This window comes from Humulus lupulus, chromosome 5 (genome assembly GCF_963169125.1).
Source record: "Humulus lupulus chromosome 5, drHumLupu1.1, whole genome shotgun sequence".
Taxonomy (NCBI): Eukaryota; Viridiplantae; Streptophyta; class Magnoliopsida; order Rosales; family Cannabaceae; genus Humulus; species Humulus lupulus.
Window position 1 is genome coordinate 111059954 of NC_084797.1, and position 20276 is coordinate 111080229.

The 20276-nt window shown below is 43.3% G+C and overlaps 1 protein-coding gene across 1 annotated transcript; it reads right to left on the reverse strand.

The window, feature by feature from the left end:
- Positions 1 to 18026: 18026 nt before the first annotated feature.
- On the reverse strand, positions 18027 to 19127 carry LOC133779377 (protein FAR1-RELATED SEQUENCE 5-like). Its single transcript, XM_062219348.1, has one exon. It carries the CDS (start codon positions 19125 to 19127, stop codon positions 18027 to 18029), a length of 1101 nt encoding a protein of 366 aa, XP_062075332.1.
- Between the last annotated feature and the right edge of the window lie 1149 nt (positions 19128 to 20276).

Here is a 20276-nt window from a genome sequence, read left to right on the forward strand (position 1 = left end):
AGGGTCGGTCCAGCATTAATGTCATAGAGTCATTCAACGCTGATATCGATTAGATCTAATCTTCATTCGACTCTACGTTCAAGACGCTTATGCCGTTTCTGACTCTTAGGTCAGTGATACGCGACCAGTGCCGTCCCTGACTAATTAGTGCCATACACAAGTAAAAAACATTCTCTAGCATTTAATATGCAAGCAATGTCCACATTTATCAACGAACATGCCTCAACAACAATCATGCTTGTCATATACACAGGGTGCAGTTTTCTTACCTCAAGTTCGAGCGAGAAATATAATAAGAATGACTCCTGAGAATGATCAACCTTTTGGTTCCTTAGCGGTTACCTAATCACAACCAATTATAACCCCCATTAATGAAAATCAACAATGAAAGGGTCTTAACCTAAACCCCACTCTCGGAACCTCGCAACATGCCCACACGGTGAGTAGATTCGATCGCGGGCCTTAAGGATTGAAACCCCGAGCCAAAAACACTTAAAAACACTCAAAATGGGATTCAGAAGGAACAGAGTAGCGCTATAGCGCTACTCCCTAGCGCCCCAGCGCTATTCTTAGAACCCCAAAAATGACCAAAAGAAACCTGTGTAGCACTCTAGCGCCCTAGGGTGGGCGATGTAGCGCTACCCCCAGACAGAAACTCCCCTGAAACTTTCTTCTTCGACTCCTTCAATTCCAACCTGTTTCCAATGCTTCCAAATCCCATTTTTGGTGCCAAATGAACCCAAAAACCATCCTAACATACCCCAAACATCACAACCATAAGAACCCTAGCCAAATCTCCCAACAAAACCAAGTATTCAACCTAGAAATCAGAACAGAAAACTAGAACCAAAACAAGGAAAACCAGAGAATTCAAGGTATAGAAACTTACCCAAAGCTCAGCTTATGATGCTCTTCAATGGAGGAACACTCTCCCAAACTCGTGAGGCTTACTTCCCAAGCTTGAATCCTCAAGAATGGCTCAAAAATCTCAAAGGAAACTGAAGGAGAAAAAGATACGGGAAGGCTCTTGAAGATGCTCTGTTTTTCTACCTCTTTCACAGCCTAAAATGGTTTATATCAATCCTAGGGGTGAAAAGACCATTATACCCCTAGGTCAAATAAAGGTTTCTAAAGGCTCCCAAGGGAAAAATTGGTATTCCCCACCCATCTCGTTAATCATAATTAACGCTCTCCAATTCCCGCTATTCTCGATAATCTCAAACACCAATAATTAATATCCTGTTACCCTTTAATTCCCAGTAGTGCTCTAATCATTAAAATCACCCCGAGACTCATCTCGAGGCCCGAACTTAAACCTGTTATGACTAGACCGCTAATTAATATTCCATGATCGTCTCATGCCGAATAGCTCGAACAAACCCACAATATAATGTGGTCTCAACATTATATCACCGACATGCATACAAATAGACAATTATACTCTCAACGGGCCAAATTACAAAAATATCATAATAATTAAATGTGGACTGACATGCATGCGTATAACATCATATTATAATATAATTCACATAAACATGCATATTATCATTTAATGGCATAATTAAACAGTTATGGCCCTCCCGACCTACTAATCCAGCCATTAAACCACATTACGGATTTCGGGGCATTACAGCTTGTTCTTTCCCTTGACGGGTCTCCCCATGCATCTTCACCTCCATCTGAAGCAGATCATCTAATGTCTGAAGACGGGTCTCCACAGTCTTCAATGGCTTAAACATATTGTACGGGTGAAAAGACTAAATTGCCCCTAGGTCATTTAAAGTTTTCTAAAGGCTCCAAAGGGTAAAACCGTCATTTCCCACGTGTTTTGTTAATCATAATTAACACCCTCAAATTCCCGTTATTGTAGATATTCTCAAATACGAATAATTCATATCCCGTTACCCTTTAATCCCCGGCAACGCTGTAATCACCAAATTATCCGGAGACTCACCCTGAGCTCCAAACTTAATCCCGTTATGACCAACATGCATGAAAATACATAATTACGCCCTCAGCCGGGCAAATTACCAAATTGCCCGTATGACGAAATGTGGACCCACATGCATGAATTTAACATCATATTATAATATAATTCACATAAACATGCCCTTGATACGTTTTTAACTGCATAAGACCACGAAGTAATCAACGTTTTCTACCGTTTCATTTTTACTCGACTTCTCTTTAATAAGTTGCATCAGAATAACGGGGACTTCTCTTTAATAAGTTGAAATACTAATGTATTAAATAGTTATGATATATTAGTGTTTCAGTGAAACTCCACATCATTTTGGGAAAACAATCTCCGCATTTTGCAGCTATGTTCATAACTACAAAATTAAATTTTTAATGATGTATAACTATATTCTATAATTTGTTTCACCATAATTTTTTAAAAAAATATCTTTCAGAAGTGGTATTAATATATATTTATAAAATTCTAATGATTTCATGAAATTTTGTTAGCACAACTGGGAAGGTGCTATCTGAGTTGTTAAACGAGGAAGGGGGTTCGACCTGGTGCGTTGTTACATTTATGCTCTTTAATTGAATGAAAGTTCAACTTTTTTTGCTCAACTAGATTTTACCCCTCCATAGCAATTCAATTCAACTCTCTTGCATTGATTTTTCCTATATATACAATAACTTGTTGCAAATTAAGTTCACACCACACTCAAAAGATTAGTTGAACATCTTCCCTCTAGTATTTTAAGTAAATACTAAACACAATATCAATTGTTTTCAGTTTCAATCCAAAACAAGAGGATGCTGAAAGATATGAAAATAGGTAACATTACACATATTTTGATTTCTAATTATAACAAAAGGGTTCGCACAACATGATCCTTTATACTAATACATTGGACACAGACACTCATGTTTACTTTATAGAACCATATGGCCACATCGGCAACCATGGTTACTGAAAAAGAGTGACTACACAAACCAAATATCCATTATATATAGAACTACTACATTAGCTTGTTAATTCTCTATCACTAGACAACATCCTCCAACTCTTGGAAACACAAAACCATAGTGTCTAGTGCATCTTGCATAGCACCGACGGTTAAGCTGCTCAAACCTTTCTTCTCAATCTTAGCTCGGAGTAACTGAGCCTTCGTTATACCCTTGTCAAACTTCCCAATCTATTCCTTAATAAAACATTCAATGTCAGTGGGTTTTGGATACTCTAATTTGGCGACGTTAGGTTTCTTAACAACCGGGTGTGGGGATATGGTTGTTAACTTTATGCCTACAGCCACCTGGGTGGATCGAAAGTAAACCGGGGGAATTAAATCCGTTGCGATGGTGTTGCAGCTTGAATCCATCGTTTGTATGGCTCCAGCGTCAGTGTCTGCGTCCGCATCCAAAATTATGTCACATTTGTTCAGCTCTGAATCGTTGGCTGAGGTGGCCATCATCTTTTCGAAATATTACCCTCAATGTCTCTGTTCGCCAAAAGAGAAGTCCAATGCACAGATGTGTTTATACCGGTGTTGGATTTATGTAATGGCAATTTATTATGGTTTCCACTAGTTTTATCTTATTATATTACATGTACATTAGTGTATATGTGCATTGAGAACCCATATATCCCACAATACCCGCCAAGCATTGAATGATTGACCGACTACCAAAAGTATTTTGAAATTGACTACACTGTCGTGGGATCCACCGATTTTTTGGAGTATTTATACACGTTATGGCTTCTTTGACTCAAATGCTACCCACCCTCACCACACCTTCATGTCATATCCAAATTTGATTTTAATATCCATAGTGGGGCCAATTTTGTGGATGCATTGTTATTTGGTCATAACACGACCATGCATTGTTACTTGCATTTATTTCAAATGTCACTGCTGCAGCAATGTATTATAAGAAATAATAGTGTGGCCTCATATTGGTCCCACTTAAAATTTGTGTCATAATGCCTATGGCACTTAGGCATACCTACACCTCTCAATGACTTCTAGAGTACACCATCCATGTCCTATGCTCTTGTTTGGACTATGTTATTAGTGTGCATATGTATGGAACACTATAAACTCCCATTTATTTACGACCAACCATCTACTATGGATTCCGGCTCCTCATTCGACTCATGCAATCGAGAGGTTTTCCCTGAGGTCGCCCATCAAGAAAACCTCTGCCCGGAACTGGAAGAGTTCACGCACTGTAGAATAACAACCCTCCCCCCACAACCTTTAGAGTACATTAATGATCTAAAGGATAAATTGGAGGATAAGAAGTTCTTGATTTGGCAAATCAATTTTGAAAAAGGTATGTTGGAGGAACGTAACAAGTCAATGGAAGCGAAGATATTGGAGTTGGAGGCCGAAATTGTTCAACGGTGCAACGAATTAGAAGGATTGAGAAGGATTGCTTCCAAGGACGACTACCAAAGGTTGTCTGAAGTAGTGGATGAACTTAAGTCTGAGGCAGTGACTAGATACCAACAATATCTAGATGAAAAAGTGCACAACAGGGTCGGCGTCCATTTGCAAAGGAAGGTAGAAGAGGATGAACAACTCCATTGTTTGTAACTTCAAAACGTTATGATACTATCCTTGTCTATGTTTGTCTATGTGGGCATTGCATTGCATTAGTTTCACCGAGTATGAATGGTTTGTTAGTTTTTAAGTGTTGTTCAATTAGGTTTGGGTTGTTAGTTTCTTGAGGTGGCATATGTCACAATGACTTGTTTGTCAGATTATTTGACTAAACTTTCATAATATGCATTTGTAGTGCTTTTGATAATTAATAACTTATAATGGAATTATGTTCACTAGTATTACTCTAAATGAATGTCAGAGTTACACTTGAGGAGACTTAGTGGGACACCCTTCCCATCATGAAGAAATTGTTTGAGTACCACATGACAGTGCACCTATCTAGAGAGTAGGTTCATCTAGTCTAAGTAAACTTGGTTGTTTCCATACTCAAATAGCACCTCCCATCCCCCAATTACGACTATATCTATATGCAGGTATAATTTTTTTTTATGAACCTCTGCCAACTAAAGGATTCATAACTACATTGTTAAAAAGTGTTGTTCTACAGATCGGTCTTACATGGATCTTATTTTTTACATTTTCCCAGTTACATACAACATCCTCCCCTTATTGACTACAGAAACCAAATATATGTCTTTGAGTGATACAAATGAGGAGTTATAAAAATTGAATCCATTTCTCGGTATATTTAATTATCCTTCAAAATTGGGTTATAATATAAATTGGAAAGGAAAGCACTCATGCTTTTTGGAATGACCCACTACTCTACACTTACATATAAAAACATCATAACTTTATTTAAAACTATAAAGCAAATGTTAAACTACATAAAATTTAAAGTAGGATATGGGATCCCATTGTTTTTAAAATAAAAACATAACATAACTTTAAATAAATGGATTACAAAATAAAGTGCGAAAAATACATATAAAGCATAATTTTTCAAATACCAAGAAGCGACTTCATCCTCGAATCGAAACGCTCAATCCATCGATTCCATCCTGCCTCAATACACAACCCCTAAGCTGCCAAGAACCTTTCCGCCACCATAGCTATTTTTCTGCACATATAAACATAAAGGAACGAGCCTAATACCCAACAAGGAAAATCTAACATAAATCATATACATAAAATTCATATCATATGCTAAAAACATACCATAACATATACTATAAGCATATCATATATGTCATATATACTGTTGACCCTGATTTTGGGCAACTGACACGGAGTCAAAATACGCTTGACGTGGATGAATGCGTTGAAAAGAACGTGATGACGAAAATAATAAGAACACGATATTTTATAGTGGTTCGGCCCCAGGATCTGGTAATAACCTACGTCCACTTAGATTGTTATTGATGTGAGATCCAAAGGAGTGATCAAAGAACTAGGGTTCAATGAGTTTCACCAACCTCTGAAGAACAATACAATGTGATTAATTCGATAACTCTAATCTCAAGTGATCTAGAAGTCAGAAAAGAAAAAAGGGGTCCTCTTCCCTGAGCCCTCTTCTCCTATTTATAAGCTCAAGGAAGATTTACATTGATTTGTTACAGATATTATTTCCTAAATAATCGGATACTCAGGAAATCATGGGAGATAATTTCGGATTCCATCATAACTGCCTAAGATTTCCTCCGCGTATTACGTGCATACGACCAGACTGGTCGTATGAAGAGACCGATCGCATGATACCGAATATCTTCCTGGTCGATAGTCGAACACAGGTTCTGCCAGGTGTCAGCCACGTGTAATTAATGCCTGCCATGTCACAGTTCTGATTTTTGGGATAACATTTGCCTCCCAAGTTTGTTTAGTGCGACCAGTAATAAAGAAACTTAAGGGAACAACCGTTCACCTTCCCACGTCCGTCAAAGTCCCCGTGCATTTTCGAAAACCATGACATAATTATGTCTAATCAAGCCTTTTCGGTTTCCAAAAAGGCAATCTGACGGCTTGTCTACTTTCCCACGTTTCGAAAGTGGGAAGTGATGATTACTGCCTTTTGTCTGTCCCTTCGATCCCTATAAGTAGGCCTTTCTTCTCTTTCAAGAAATTTTTACCCATCACCTTTGCCAGAATCTCCAAGAACTTGCACCAATGTTCAGAGCTTCGAAAACCAGTCCGACGTCTTGCCGCAAGTCTTCTAATTCAAGCTCCCATCTTTCTCCGAATCCTCATTTCGCCCAGGTAAGAACTTCGTTCTTTAAGCTTTTTATTACGCCATGCATGCTATTTCTGTACCGTGTGAACTCTGCGTTCTTGAATAGGGTTTTAAGAGTTTCTTGGTATAAGCCATCTATTGCTAGGTAAAAGTGCGTTTTTATGCCTTGTATAGGTTAGGTCGATACCTTGATATATAGAATCTCTTATTTAGGGCATTGGGTTGAAGAAAGATTCAACCTTTAAGCCAGGTGAAAAAACCAAAAAAAATTCCCACCCTTCAAGAGTTGAAAAAGTTCTTTTCAGAAAACATTTTTCTTTCCTTTTTGTTTCTATCCGCCTTTTAAACTACCCATGTTGAAGTTAGTGTAGGACTAGGATGCTGCTGGTTATTTAGGCACGAGTAACATTATCCCAACTCCTCCCACTACTTCGCGGATTGTGTCTCATCTCCTCCATTGTCTGTTTGCAGTTCATATGCAAGACCCTTGGGGGGGAGAAAGACCTATCGAAGATGAACTCTTGGCCCAACTGCTCGAGGGCGAAGAAAATCCATCCACGTTGATTCCAGAAATTCCATTTTCACGTTCTAACCCAAATCCTCCACCAGCTCCTACTCAGAAAATGGCCAGAACAAAAACCAAGGCTAGAACAAGACGCAATCCTTACTCTCCAAGTCAGCCTCCTGCTGATACTCCCTCGACCAGTGGTCGAGGTGAATTCCCTCCTAAAATCGAAGTTTAGAGGCGTGCCCGTCCTCGCCACGCCGACCATCCGGCTGTCGAGTGGCATGTGGTACTCTCAAGTACGATGACTATTCGGATGATCAGCAACTATTTAAATAAGTACAATCTGACGGGGATAACCCTAGTCAGACCTTCCATCGACCAGCGAGCCAACCTGCCAGGAGGGGCTTATAGTGCCTGGTCGAGATACCATATCGAGGCGGGTGCTACCCTACCTCTTCATACATTTTTCTAAGGGGTAGTAAACTACTTTGGGGTGGCCCCTTTTCAAATTACCCCGAACAGGTATAGGATGCTAGCCGCGCTCTATATCCTTTATAAGCTCAAGAAATGGCCAGCCCCCTCTCCTCATGAGGTCAATTATCTGTTTGATCTCAAGTCCAACCCCAACCAAGATGGTACGGGGTTTTTTCATTTCTGCCACCAGGAGACTGGATGCACTTTTCTGTTCGACACCACTCACATCTCCAACGTGGGGAAGTATCATCATGAGTACTTCCTTACGCCTGACATTGCCGCGGATAATCTGGCCTTCACTCGAGGAGGTAAGGAAAATAATGATCCTTAAAACAGTAGTTCCTGTGCTTTAAATCTTTTTTGTCGTAATACTTCACTGTTCCATTGTGTTCCAAGTCCATGGTTACGCCCGACCCCCACTCCAGGAATGGAGTCGAGGGCAGCCCTCTTAGTCAGTACGTTAAATGCTGCTAAGAGTGTAAAAAACTTGATCAATGAGGCTAACCTTAGGTTGGCTGGCCTTAAGGGCTCCTAACCTGCGACCAGCGAACCCGCAGCGGGTGGTGTTCACGCTGATGTGGGAGCTGAGCAGGGACCCGAGCAGCAACCTCAGGTGCCTCCTCCTAGAAGGAGGCCAACTGGGGTTACAATCAGGGAACCTGCTGTTCCCCACCGAGCAGCAGAACCTTCGTTCCCTAAGGGCAAGGGGAAACAAAAGGCTGTTGAGCCTACCGAACAGTCTGACGACTCGTCGAAAGTAAATGGTATATCATTCTCGTTTTTGAATAATCTGCCAATTCCTTCCCATCTATTTAATGGGGACGGAAACTTTAGGAACGCCCCTTCTTTAAACTCAGATTTCTTCCAGGGACTAGGTAGTTCAGTAGATAATGTTACGACCAGTAGGTGTAGCTTGGGTATTTTACTTGTAATCCTTTCACTTTGATCTCTGCTCCTCGTGATCCTTTAATCTAACTGTTCGAATTGTTTTCCTTTGTGCAGGTATGGACTCTAATGACTTCTTCGAGCATTACCAAACTGCTGCTGCTGCCTCTGTCCCGAAGGACAACAAAAGGGCCCGAGGGGAAAGCAGTAAGACCCCTTCAAAGAAGGCTCGAACAGAGGATACTCCCGGTGCCAGCCCTTCTAAGGAGAACATGACACCTCCGCCTCCCACCGAACAGTCGATGCCCGCACCTGAGAATCACAACCTTCTTCCAGGGCTGCTGGTAGAGAGACTCTGGACAACTTGTCTGAAGGCTCCCTGTCCAGCCTCATGGTTGGGTCGGCCAGGGAGAGGATCTACAAGCTCTCGAAGCACAAACGCAGCCAGGCCGCCATCAATGAAACTGCCTCAATGGAGGCCGACCAAATCATCAACCGAGGGTTGAACGAAATAGTCAGCGTAAGTCAATTTCTGTTGTTTCATCATTTATTCTGAATTCTATTCCTTAATTTTTCATTTTTTGTTTTCAGGGACTGCTGTCTCTAACTGCTGGCTGGCGCCGTACTGGGGCGCTGGTTTCTCGCGGGCAGAACTTTGACTCTAGGCTTGCTCAGTCCAAGTAAGCACTTGAGGATGAGAAGAAAAAGTTGCTCGAGGAGAACAAGGAGCTGTGCAAGCTGAATGAACAACTATGCGAGGACCAAGCCAACCTCACTCAAGAGCTTCAGGGAAGTCAAGAGGCCCTGAAGAAAGCTATCAATGAGCGGCACAAATGGAGGGAGCATTCTCTACTCCACACCCAAGAGTGTAAACAGCTCACACTCGATCTGACTGCCAGCAGGGATGAGGCAAAGAAGCTTGAGGAGCGGGTGCGCGAGCTCGAGGAGGACATATTTAAAACTCTGAAGAAGTATAAGGAAGCCACCTTCCTCTGCTTTTATGACTTCTAGAAGCACAATCGGGAGGCCAACATTAACTATCTCTCCGAGCGGTTGCAAAGGACGCTGATGGCGCAGTGCGCTGCTCGGTTGGAGGCGGAAGAGAGAGCCAAGGCCCAAACCCCTGCTGCTGATGCTGTAGCTGGACCTCCGACTGATCAGAGTGCTCCTAACCCAGAGGACCCTCCTGCCCCCCAGCAAAATTAATATTTTTTTATTATTTTTTCCAGCTTTTATGGCCCACGGGTCTTTTTGTAAAGACAATTTTTTTTCTTTTATTGCTGCGAGGGCAACTCTTTTGCTTATGTTTGAACAATTACATCCGAGCAGTACTGCTCGCGGTGTAAAGGTTTTTTTTTCTTTTAATTTCATATTTACATCCGAGCACTAATGCTCGCTGTGTAAACGTCTGCCTTTCTGATGTTATAATGCTTCTTTTATTATAATACCTGTTCGGATGACCGAACTTAGCATAGTACTTTGGTTTGATTTTACAAAACATTTTTGAAAAATGCTCTAAGTACCGAAGCATGCTTTCACTTATTTTGTTCATGTGTTTACGTACCTCATGGTACGCTTTGCTATCGATGTACCTTATATGCCCCCCAAGTGATCGAGGAGCTTTAGGTCCTTGGTCACTTGCCTTGACCACGACCTGTGCGAACATTACTACTCGTTGCAAAATTTAACACTTGTAATACAGCAAAACAACACACGTAATGAACAAATACTTGTAAAAATAAATTTACAAAAGTTGGCAAGAATGACTGGCTGCGCACAGTCCCTTATAATCTCGTATTAAAAATGGACTAAACATGTCTTTGCGAGCGATCCTAAAAAAGGATCTTACACTTATAAGCGATTAGCCATACAACGTGGCTAACCCTTTTTCGAAACTTGTAAAAAGTAAAACTTAATACAAGTCAGTCCTTTAAAAAGGATTGTTTACTGATAATACTTGCACAGGTGTTCTCCATTCCAATAGCGTGGAATGAGATCTCCGTTTAGGCGTGCAAGTTTATAGGTGCCCGGGTGAAGGACTTCTTCGATCTGGTACGGTCTTTCCCAATTGGGTCCGAGCACTCCAGCAGTGGGGTCGCGGGTATTCAAGAAAACTCGTCGTAGCACCAAGTCACCGACGTTGAATTTTCTTTCTTTTACTTTCGAGTTAAAGTACCGGGCGACCTTTTGCTGGTACGCAGCGACTCGGAGTTAGGCTTTTTCTCGGATTTCATCAATTGAGTCTAGGGACTCCATCATCAGTTGGCTGTTCTAGTCTTGGTCGTATGTTATGCGTCGATGTGAGGGGGGATCTAACTCGACCAGCAACATGGCCTCATATCCGTAGGCTAAGGAAAATGGGGTATGACCTGTCGTCGTTCGGTGAGAAGTTCTATACGACCAGAGGACCTCAAGCAGCTGCTCTGGCCATGCTCCTTTAGCGTCTTCAAGCCTCTTCTTCAGAGTGTCCTTAAGAGTTTTATTCACGGCCTCAACCTGCCCGTTTACTTGTGGATGCGCAACTGAAGAAAAACTTTTGATAATATCGTGCCTTTCGCAGAAGTCGGTGAATAAGTCGCTGTCAAATTGGGTTCTATTGTCTGAAACAATCTTTCGAGGAAAACCATACCGGCAAACAATGTTCTTGATGACGAAGTCAAGAACATTCTTGGTCATTATGGTAGCGAGTGGTTCAGCTTCGACCCATTTGGTGAAGTAGTCAACTGCCACAACTGCGTACTTTACTCCGCCTTTTCCCGTTGTCAGGGATCCAATCAAATCTATCCCCCATACTGCAAAAGGCCACGAGCTCTACATCTGTTTCAACTCGTTTGGAGCTGCTCGTGGAATTTTGGAAAATCTTTGACATTTATCGCATTTTCGTACAAACTCCATCGAATCCTCATTCATAGTTGGCCAAAAGTAACCTAGCCTTAGAATCTTTTTTGCCAAACTTTTCCCCCCAGCGTGATCCCCGCAGAAGCCTTCATGTACCTCTTTCATCAGCTCCTTAGCTTTTTCTGGTGTAACGCACCTGAGTAGTGGCATGGAATATCCTCTTCGGTACATAACACCATTGACCAGTATGTACCTAGCAGCCTGCCTTTGCAGAGTTCTGGCCTTGTTCCTATCCATTGGTAGTACACCTTTTGTCAGATACTCCAAGTAAGGCACCATCCATTTATCTTCCATTCGGATTTCCATACTGGCTTCTATTGCTCGTATGCTTGGCTCACTTAATCTTTCTACTGGCACAATGTTCAAAGTGTCAGCATCTTTCGTGCTCACGAGTTTGGCTAAGGCGTCTGCATTCGAATTCTGATCCTGCGGTATTTGCTGGAGGGTATACTTCGTGAACTGGGCTAGCAGGTCTTTTGTTTTATTCAAGTAGGCCACCATTTTTAGGCCTCGCGCTCGATATTCCCCTAGAACTTGGCTTACTACCAGCTGTGAATCACTGTAAATATCAAGCGCCTTTATGCTCGTGTCTTTGGCCATTCTCAATCCAGCAAGGAGTGCTTCATACTCGGCTTCATTATTTGACGCGGTGAAGTCGAACCTAATGGCGTAGTGAAATCGATGCCCTTCTGGCGTTATCAATATCACTCCCGCTCCTGCGTGGGATTCGTTGGACAACCCGTCCATGAATAACTTCCACGAAGGAACTTCATCTTGAGGTTCAGGCGCGCTAGGCTTTTCGCACTGCTCGCTATTTGGGAGTTATGTGAACTCTGCAATAAGGTCGGCCAAGACTTGTCCTTTCACTGCTGCTCACGGTGAATATGTAATGTCAAACTGCCTTAGTTCGACTGCCCATTTTAATAGACGCCCAGCTGCTTCTGGTTTCTGGAGGACTTGCCGAAGGGGCTGGTCGGTTAAGACTGTGATAGGATGGGCTTGGAAGTAAGGGCGCAGCTTCCTTGAGGCCAGGATTAAGCAATATGCTAACCTTTCGTTAGGTGGATATCTCAGTTCTTCCCCGATCAGCCTCTTGCTCACATAGTAAACTGCTTTTTGTACACCTTCTTCCTCTCGTACTAGTACCGCACTAGCAGCAACTTCAGTGATCGCCAGGTAAATGAACAAAGTTTCTCCTTCGATCGGCTTTGATAAAATGGGAGGTTGTGCCATATGGGCTTTCAAGGCCTGGAAAGCTTGCTCGCAGTCTCCTGTCCATTCAAATTTCTTATTGCCTCTAAGTAGAATGAAAAATGGGACGCATTTGTCTGTTGATTTTGAAATAAATCTACTTAGGGCTACAATCCTCCCGGTTAAACTTTGTACATCTTTTATCCTTTCTAGTGATTTCATGTTGATCAGGGCTTTTATCTTGTCGGGGTTGGCCTCGATTCCTCTTGAATTTACAATGAACCCAAAAAACTTCCCTGATCCAACTCCGAAGGAACATTTGAGGGGATTTAACTTCATCTGGTATTTGCTCAATACATCAAAACATTCTTGTAAATCCTTCACATGTCCTTCTGCCTTTTTAGACTTTACCAGTATGTCGTCCACGTATACCTCCATGTTTACCCCAATCAGCTCTTTAAACATGTGGTTAACTAACCGCTGGTAAGTCGCACCTGCATTTTTCAGTCTGAAGAGCATTACTTTATAACATTATAAGCCCGTATCGGTCCGAAAGCTGGTGTGATCCTTGTCAGGGGGATGCATGCTAATCTGATTGTAGCCAGAATATGCATCCATGAAGGAGAGGATCTCGTGTCCTGTAGTAGCATCGACCAACTCGTCGATTCTTGGGAGTGGGAAGCAGTCCTTTGGGCAGGCTTTATTGAGGTCCGTAAAATCCACACAGGTTCGCCATTTGCAGTTACGCTTGGGAACTAGTATCGGATTAGAGACCCACGATGGATAAAACGCCACCCTGATGAACCCATTCTCCCTTAACCTTTCAACTTCTTCTTTTAAGGCTCTCGATCGATCCTTATCGAGCAGCCTTCTTTTTTGTTGCACGGGTGGAAAAGTCTTGTCTATGTTCAGGACATGGCTGATAACTGCAGGGTCTATCCCAGCCATGTCTTTGTGCGACCAGGCTAAGACTTCCTGGTTCTTTCGCAAAAATTCCACCAGTGCATGCTTCGTGGTTGGTTCTAGGTTTTTCCCGACCTTCACGACTTTGGTCGGGTCTTTTTCGTCGAGTTGGACCTCTTCCAGGTCCTCAACGGGTCCAACGTTCTCTTCAAAATCCCCGAAGCGAGGATCTAGATCTCTATCCTCACTTTGGGCAACACCCTATTTGGTGACTTCATCACCGGATTGGGCTTGTGTGTCAATTGCCATCTGCAACCTATCTGAGGTAGTGCTCTTTCATGTTCCTTTTTTTGCCTTCGTGACTGAGGTGTTGTAGCACTCCCTAGCCTCCCTCTGGTTTCCCAACACGTGTCCTACCCCTGCGTCTGTCGGGAATTTCATGGCTAAGTGCCACATAGAGGTGACGGCCCGTAGATCAACCAGTATAGGCCTCCCAATGACGGCATTGTACGCCGAAGGACAATCGACTACTATAAAAGTAGCGAGTAATGTCCTGGTAGCAGGCGATGTACCCTTCGTCACTGGTAGTCTGATTGATCCTGTGGGGGCAAGTCCCTCACCAGAGAAGTCGTATATTGTCTGGTTGCAGGGCTCCAGATCTTTAACGGACAACTTCATACGTTCCAGCGAAGACTTATACAGGATATTCACCGAACTTCCTGTATCGACCAGCACTCTCTTCACCATCATGTTGGCCATTTGGATATCCACGACCAGTGGATCGGAATGTGGGAACCGGACATGTTGGGCATCGCTATCAGAGAAGGTTATCTCGCCCTCTTCTGACCGAACCTTTTTTGGCGCGCGGTCCTCCACAGTCATCATCTCGATGTCCTGGTCGTGGCGCAGAGTCTGAGCGTATCATTCCCTGGCCTTTCCGTTGTTTTCCACGAGGTGTGGGCCTCCACAAATGGTTAACAGTGTGCCAGTCACGGGGGCAGGCTGCAAAGGTAGCGAGCGTTGGCGCGTGGGCGCCTGCTCGTTGCTACCCGGAGCTTCTCGTTGGGAATTTCCCGAGGCCCGTACGTATCTTCTCAAGTGTCCTTGTCTAATAAGGAACTCGATTTCATCCTTCAGCTGGTTGCATTCGTTGGTATCATGCCCGTAGTCGTTATAATAACGACAGAACTTGGAAGTGTCTCTTTTCGAAATATCCTTTCGAATAGGGGCAGGCTTCTTATAAGGCACACTGGAACTCGTGGCCTGATAAACCTCTCCCCGAGACTCAACTAGGGCAGTGTAGTTAGTGAACCGAGGTTCATAACGATTACCCTTGGCTCGTTTATTGTCGGAGGTGGAAGGCTCATTGTGTGGCCGTTTTCCACCATTCTTGCCATTGCCGTTGCCTTTGCCGTTGCTGTTAGGCTTAGACCCATTGGCGGCTTTGGCGGGCTCTGCAGCCTTCTTATCCTTGCCTGGAGGCTTTCCATCGTCGGCAATGGTATCTTCGAGCTTGATATAACGATCATCTCGGTCCAAGAATTCCTGGGTAGTTCTAACCCCTTCCTTTCGGAGGCTTTTCCAGAGGGGGGTGCGACGCCTAACCCCTGTGGTTATGGCCATCATTTTTCCTTCATCCCCCACTATTTTTGCTCCAACTGCTGCTCGCATAAAGCGATGGATGTAGTCCTTCAGCGATTCTCCATCCTGCTGGTGAATTTCAACCAGCTGGTTTGCCTCGGTCGGATGCACACGACCTGCGTAGAACTGTCCGTAAAACTCCTTTACGAACATCTCCCAGGAAACTATGCTCGCAGGAGGGAACTTGAAAAACCACTCCTGTGCGGCATCAGAAAGTGTTGCAGGGAAGATCCTGCACCGAGCATCTTTGGACACTTTCTGAATGTCCATTTGTATCTCAAACTTATTGACGTGAGATACTGGGTCACCGTACCCATCAAAGTTCAGAAGCGTAGGCATTTTAAACTTGCTTGGAGTTTCTGCCATAGCTATCCTCTAGACGAAAGGAGTGCCTTTCCTCCTATCATGGTTGATGTAAGATGTTCTTCCCCCGACCAGCTGTTGCACCGCCTGGTTGAGGGCATCTATCTAGGCTTGTACAGCGATAGGAATCGTTGTGGCCTCTGTCACTGGGGGATGTTCTCGCCATGTCGCTCGCGACGATCATTGAGCACATCTCTCAAGTCCTCGTCTCTTCTCCGCTGCTCGCTAGCTCCGAGCCGGTCGAAGACGTTATTCTGCTTGGGTTGCCCCCCAGCATCTCGCCTATTGGGTTGGTCATCCTGAGGTGGCTGATTCCTATTCTCACCTCTTTCGTCATTCCTCCGACCGGCATTTCCTTTGCCTGAGTCGGCCTCATTATAACCATGGCCATCTCTGAATCTTGATTGGCTATGGTGGGATCGACCATTCCCTCGATTTCCTTCCCGGGCTAAAGTGTCCCGAGCGTTAGAGGGTGGCCTGCGTTGGTCGTTATGTCCCCGTGCATTATCATGCCGTGGGGGATCTCGGACCACAGAGCCTAACTCTGAGTTCCTCCTGTTAGCAGGAGGATTCCGACCTCTGTTCGGAAGGTTTGGCTCGTCGCCCCTATGGCGTCTAGGACTACGAGGCTGATGCTCGGTCCTATTCTGCCTCTGATGCGGGGGATTGTCGCGACCAGCTTAGGATGAAGGCTGTGCCTCAGGGTCCAGTGGGACATCGTCATGGGGCACCTGAGGCTGTTCGGGCCTTTGCGGACTTGAGGTTTGGATAGGTGGGCTAGGATTGGGGCCTCTTTGCGTTGGCCCATTCATAGGTTGATCAGGCTGTGAGGCAGGTGCAGCCTGATTCCTAGCCAATTGCAAGGCTACCTCAAGGGCTGCCATGGCTTCGCTCTGGCGACGGTCAATCTCCGCCTGCCTCTCGCTTAACTCCACGCTCTGCCGTTCAATCTCTTGCTGTTGCCGTGCCATGATTTCGGCAGCACTTTCCTGGCTGGCTCTCAGATTGGTCAGCTCTTCGTGCAATGCCCCTAAAGTACTCTTCAGCCTCACGTCATCCATCTCTTCCTCCTCAAAATCCAAATGCGGCTCATCCTCAGCCACGTTGGGAGGAGGAGGAGGCGAGTTAGATGGAGCAGTGCCGGCCGCCTGTCCAGTTTTCCTGGTAGCCTTCGCCATTGGTTTTCTCAACGATGATATATCAAGCTCTCAATGAAAGCACCAGAATGTTGACCCTGATTTTGGGCAACTGACACGGAGTCAAAATACGCTTGACGTGGATGAATACGTTGAAAAGAACGTGATGACGAAAATAATAAGAACACGATATTTTATAGTGGTTCGGCCCCAAGATCTGGTAATAACCTACGTCCACTTAGATTGTTATTGATGTGAGATCCAAAGGAGTGATCAAAGAACTAGGGTTCAATGAGTTTCACCAACCTCTGAAGAACAATACAATGTGATTAATTCGATAACTCTAATCTCAAGTGATCTAGAAGTCAGAAAAGAAAAAAGGGGTCCTCTTCCCTGAGCCCTCTTCTTCTATTTATAAGCTCAGGGAAGATTTACATTGATTTGTTACAGATATTATTTCCTAAATAATCGGATACTCAGGAAATCATGGGAGATAATTTCGGATTCCATCATAACTGCCTAAGATTTCCTCCGCTTTTTACGTGCATACGACCAGACTGGTCGTTTGAAGAGACCGATCGCATGATATCGAATATCTTCCTGGTCGATAGTCGAACACAGGTTCTGCCAGGTGTCAGCCACGTGTAATTAATGCATGCCATGTCACACTTCCGATTTTTGGGATAACATATACTATAATGGTCGTTACTACTTGGGGCTTGTAAAGTAAACAAGTCATATTAATCAAACCTTAGGTTAAAATTAATATTCTAAAACTATAGGTTAAACTTAGAAAATCTACAAGTGTTACTACGAGTGTCCAACTAAATCCCGGTCTGAACCAAAATCCAGAGTCATAAAAATACTACAACTATTACTATTGCTACTACTATCTAACTAGCTAAGTAAAGTTCTTGGACTCTACACTTTTTAAATAATTACCATTATAATGATTAAATAAGCTCTTTAATATGAAATAATACTCCATGAGTTCATAATAATCAAAATATTCAAAATTTTAATTATTTCATTTCTTCAGCTTTAAGAAGTACGATATGAAATCATGGGTGAAGTTCATAACCTAATAAAGCTTAACACAAACAACAAAGTAATTGTAACCATATATATTCTACTCACCCATGCGTCGCAAAACTATGACTGCCGGCTATCGTACTTTCATTTAGAGGAATACTGCCACTCGCAGAAATGCTATTTTACCATGGTGTAGATGTGTCATTCTTGCCATCGTCATTGCTTTCTCCAGGCTGGATGAAGCCACAACATACACTTTCTTCTGTGGATGGAAACTTAGAAAATGGTTGAAATTGTTGCGTCATTTAAATTTGAGGTTGAACTTTGCAAGTCGCCCTGTTGTGCCCTAACTCGTTGCAGTTTTTCCATCTTCTCTTGTTAGCCACCTTGTTATCATGCTCCTTCTCCTTTCCTTTTGAATTTTTATTAGGTTCCCTCCCCTTAGTCCGAATTAGAGCTGGATCTTGGATCACTCTATTAGATGGGTGGGAGTGGTTCTCATTTTTCTCAATGTTTGCGTCACCGGATTGATTACAAAATTTGAAGCACATTGACTTAAATTTCTCCTCCATCCGAGACATCTCATTCATGGCCTCTTCGTAAGTGTCGCTTTGCTTGGTTGCAAAGTATCCCATTGCATTGAATCGTGATGTTAATGATCCCCATCTTGTACATACCAACACATCAGTGGGCACCCTAGAATGGGGGAAACCATTCAATTCAACCGAGCTCTTAGCATCCTTCCTCCATCTAGCCTTAAACAGAAAGTCTGGAATGCAAGGTATGTTCAAGTGCTTCATAACAGTGAATATATGACGACATGGAATTCCATCGGACTCGAACAACATACATGTACAATTGATGTGGCCATTGTCAGTGTCGTAGTTCACTTGACTTCGTGCTAGTCCTTTTGGGAAATGTGTCAAGTAGTACGACCGACTATTAACTGTTACATCTGCAGAGTCAACTGAGTACGAAAGAGCACTACTGATTTGCTCTGCCACCTTTTCGTACATGGTCCTGGTAAGAATGGAGGCAACTTTTTGGTAGTACTGGTGGAGGATGTTTGTTGGTATACTGGGGGAAGTGTGATTACTAATGAAGTCATCCTCCCTTTCGGTGTGGCGAATGTTCTGTATGGCTTCATCCACTTGGCCGAAAAGATCCCTAAGCTTAAGTTTTCTCGTTAGGAAGTGCGATAGGTAGGAATTGATTGACTCGAACCTTTGGGTGGTTGTAAGACCTGCGAAGAAATTTCCCCGAATGAAACACTCGGCCCAACTTTTACGGTTGGCATAAGTTGTTTTTGCCAACCATATTGTTCCATGTATCCTCAAACTGTTCCTCGGTACAATATTGATAAAGGAGCTCGTTGAATTTTGCCTTGAAAACTGGGTGAGGTGCATTGCTGGTTAAGTTGGCCTGAAGGTGCCACGAACACAAATGGTGGACTGACTACAGCATGACTACCTTTATTGTGTTTGCCATAGCGTGGTCTCCGTCGGTGACAATAACATGCAGTGCCTTGTTTTTCATGCACTCTAAGAATTCTTGTAAAACTCATATGTATGTCTCCTCTATCTCATCATATAACAATGCAACTAAAAAAAAATTGTTCTGAAATGATGGTTCACCCCGACGAAGATTAGTAATGGTTTGTTGTATGCATTTTTCATATATGTTGTGTCAAAAGCCATGATTTCGCCGAACAAATTGTAATCTCGACGAAAATTTCCATCGGCCTAGAACAGGTCTTCCAATCTGTAGTCCTTGTCAATTGTGTGTGTTTCATAGAAATTAGGGTCACGCAAACCGAGACATTCTAGGTAACCGAGTGCAACTTCAACGTCTGTTTCCCCTTCTTCTGCTTCCTGTCCTCTTTGGCGACCAATCCAATTGTAAAGATCCTTTTTCATGAATGGAAGATACTCACGTCCTCCCCTTTCTTGTGCTAGATGATTTAATATATGGCAAGTGCGTATGCCCGATCTTCTCATTGATATGACCTGTGCACCTATACAATCTGTTATAGCTCGGTTGGATCGCAGGAAATGTAGCTCTGTCTTTGTAGCTAGGTCATGATTATGAACTGGGTTAAAGTCTTTCGCCACCCACATGTTACCTATCCAAGTTTACCCGGAGTAGTGCGAGACAACCTGTCCTGGTAATGGCTCTGGCTGTTTTCTTTCGATTAGTTAGGTTTTTCCACTTCTCTCTTCTGAAGCCCTATTTCGAGCAAACCCATTTTCTTTGCCACTCTGAGTTATCGGCCTTCTCGCGGCGAACATCTTCTTTTCGAACACTAAACCCCATTCATTGGGAGTACATGTAATAAAAATCTTCCCATTCTTGAAGGGTATGAAGGTGTTGGTGTACGATGTCTTCTTTTGATAGTTCTCGTGGATCTTTATTGAAAAATTTAACTTGGCCCGGTACTGTACAGATGTTACTTTCCATATTTTGCGTGTTTTCTCGATCTTAAATCCCTGAATACACTACAACTTGGTAAGTGACGAGGAAAGTAGAAAAAATATTTCAATAATATGAAAGTCGTG

Bases quoted from the DNA above. Each gene is read 5' to 3' on its own strand.
- LOC133779377 (XM_062219348.1), bottom strand. From the start codon at position 19,127: ATGCACCTCACCCAGTTTTCAAGGCAAAATTCAACGAGCTCCTTTATC.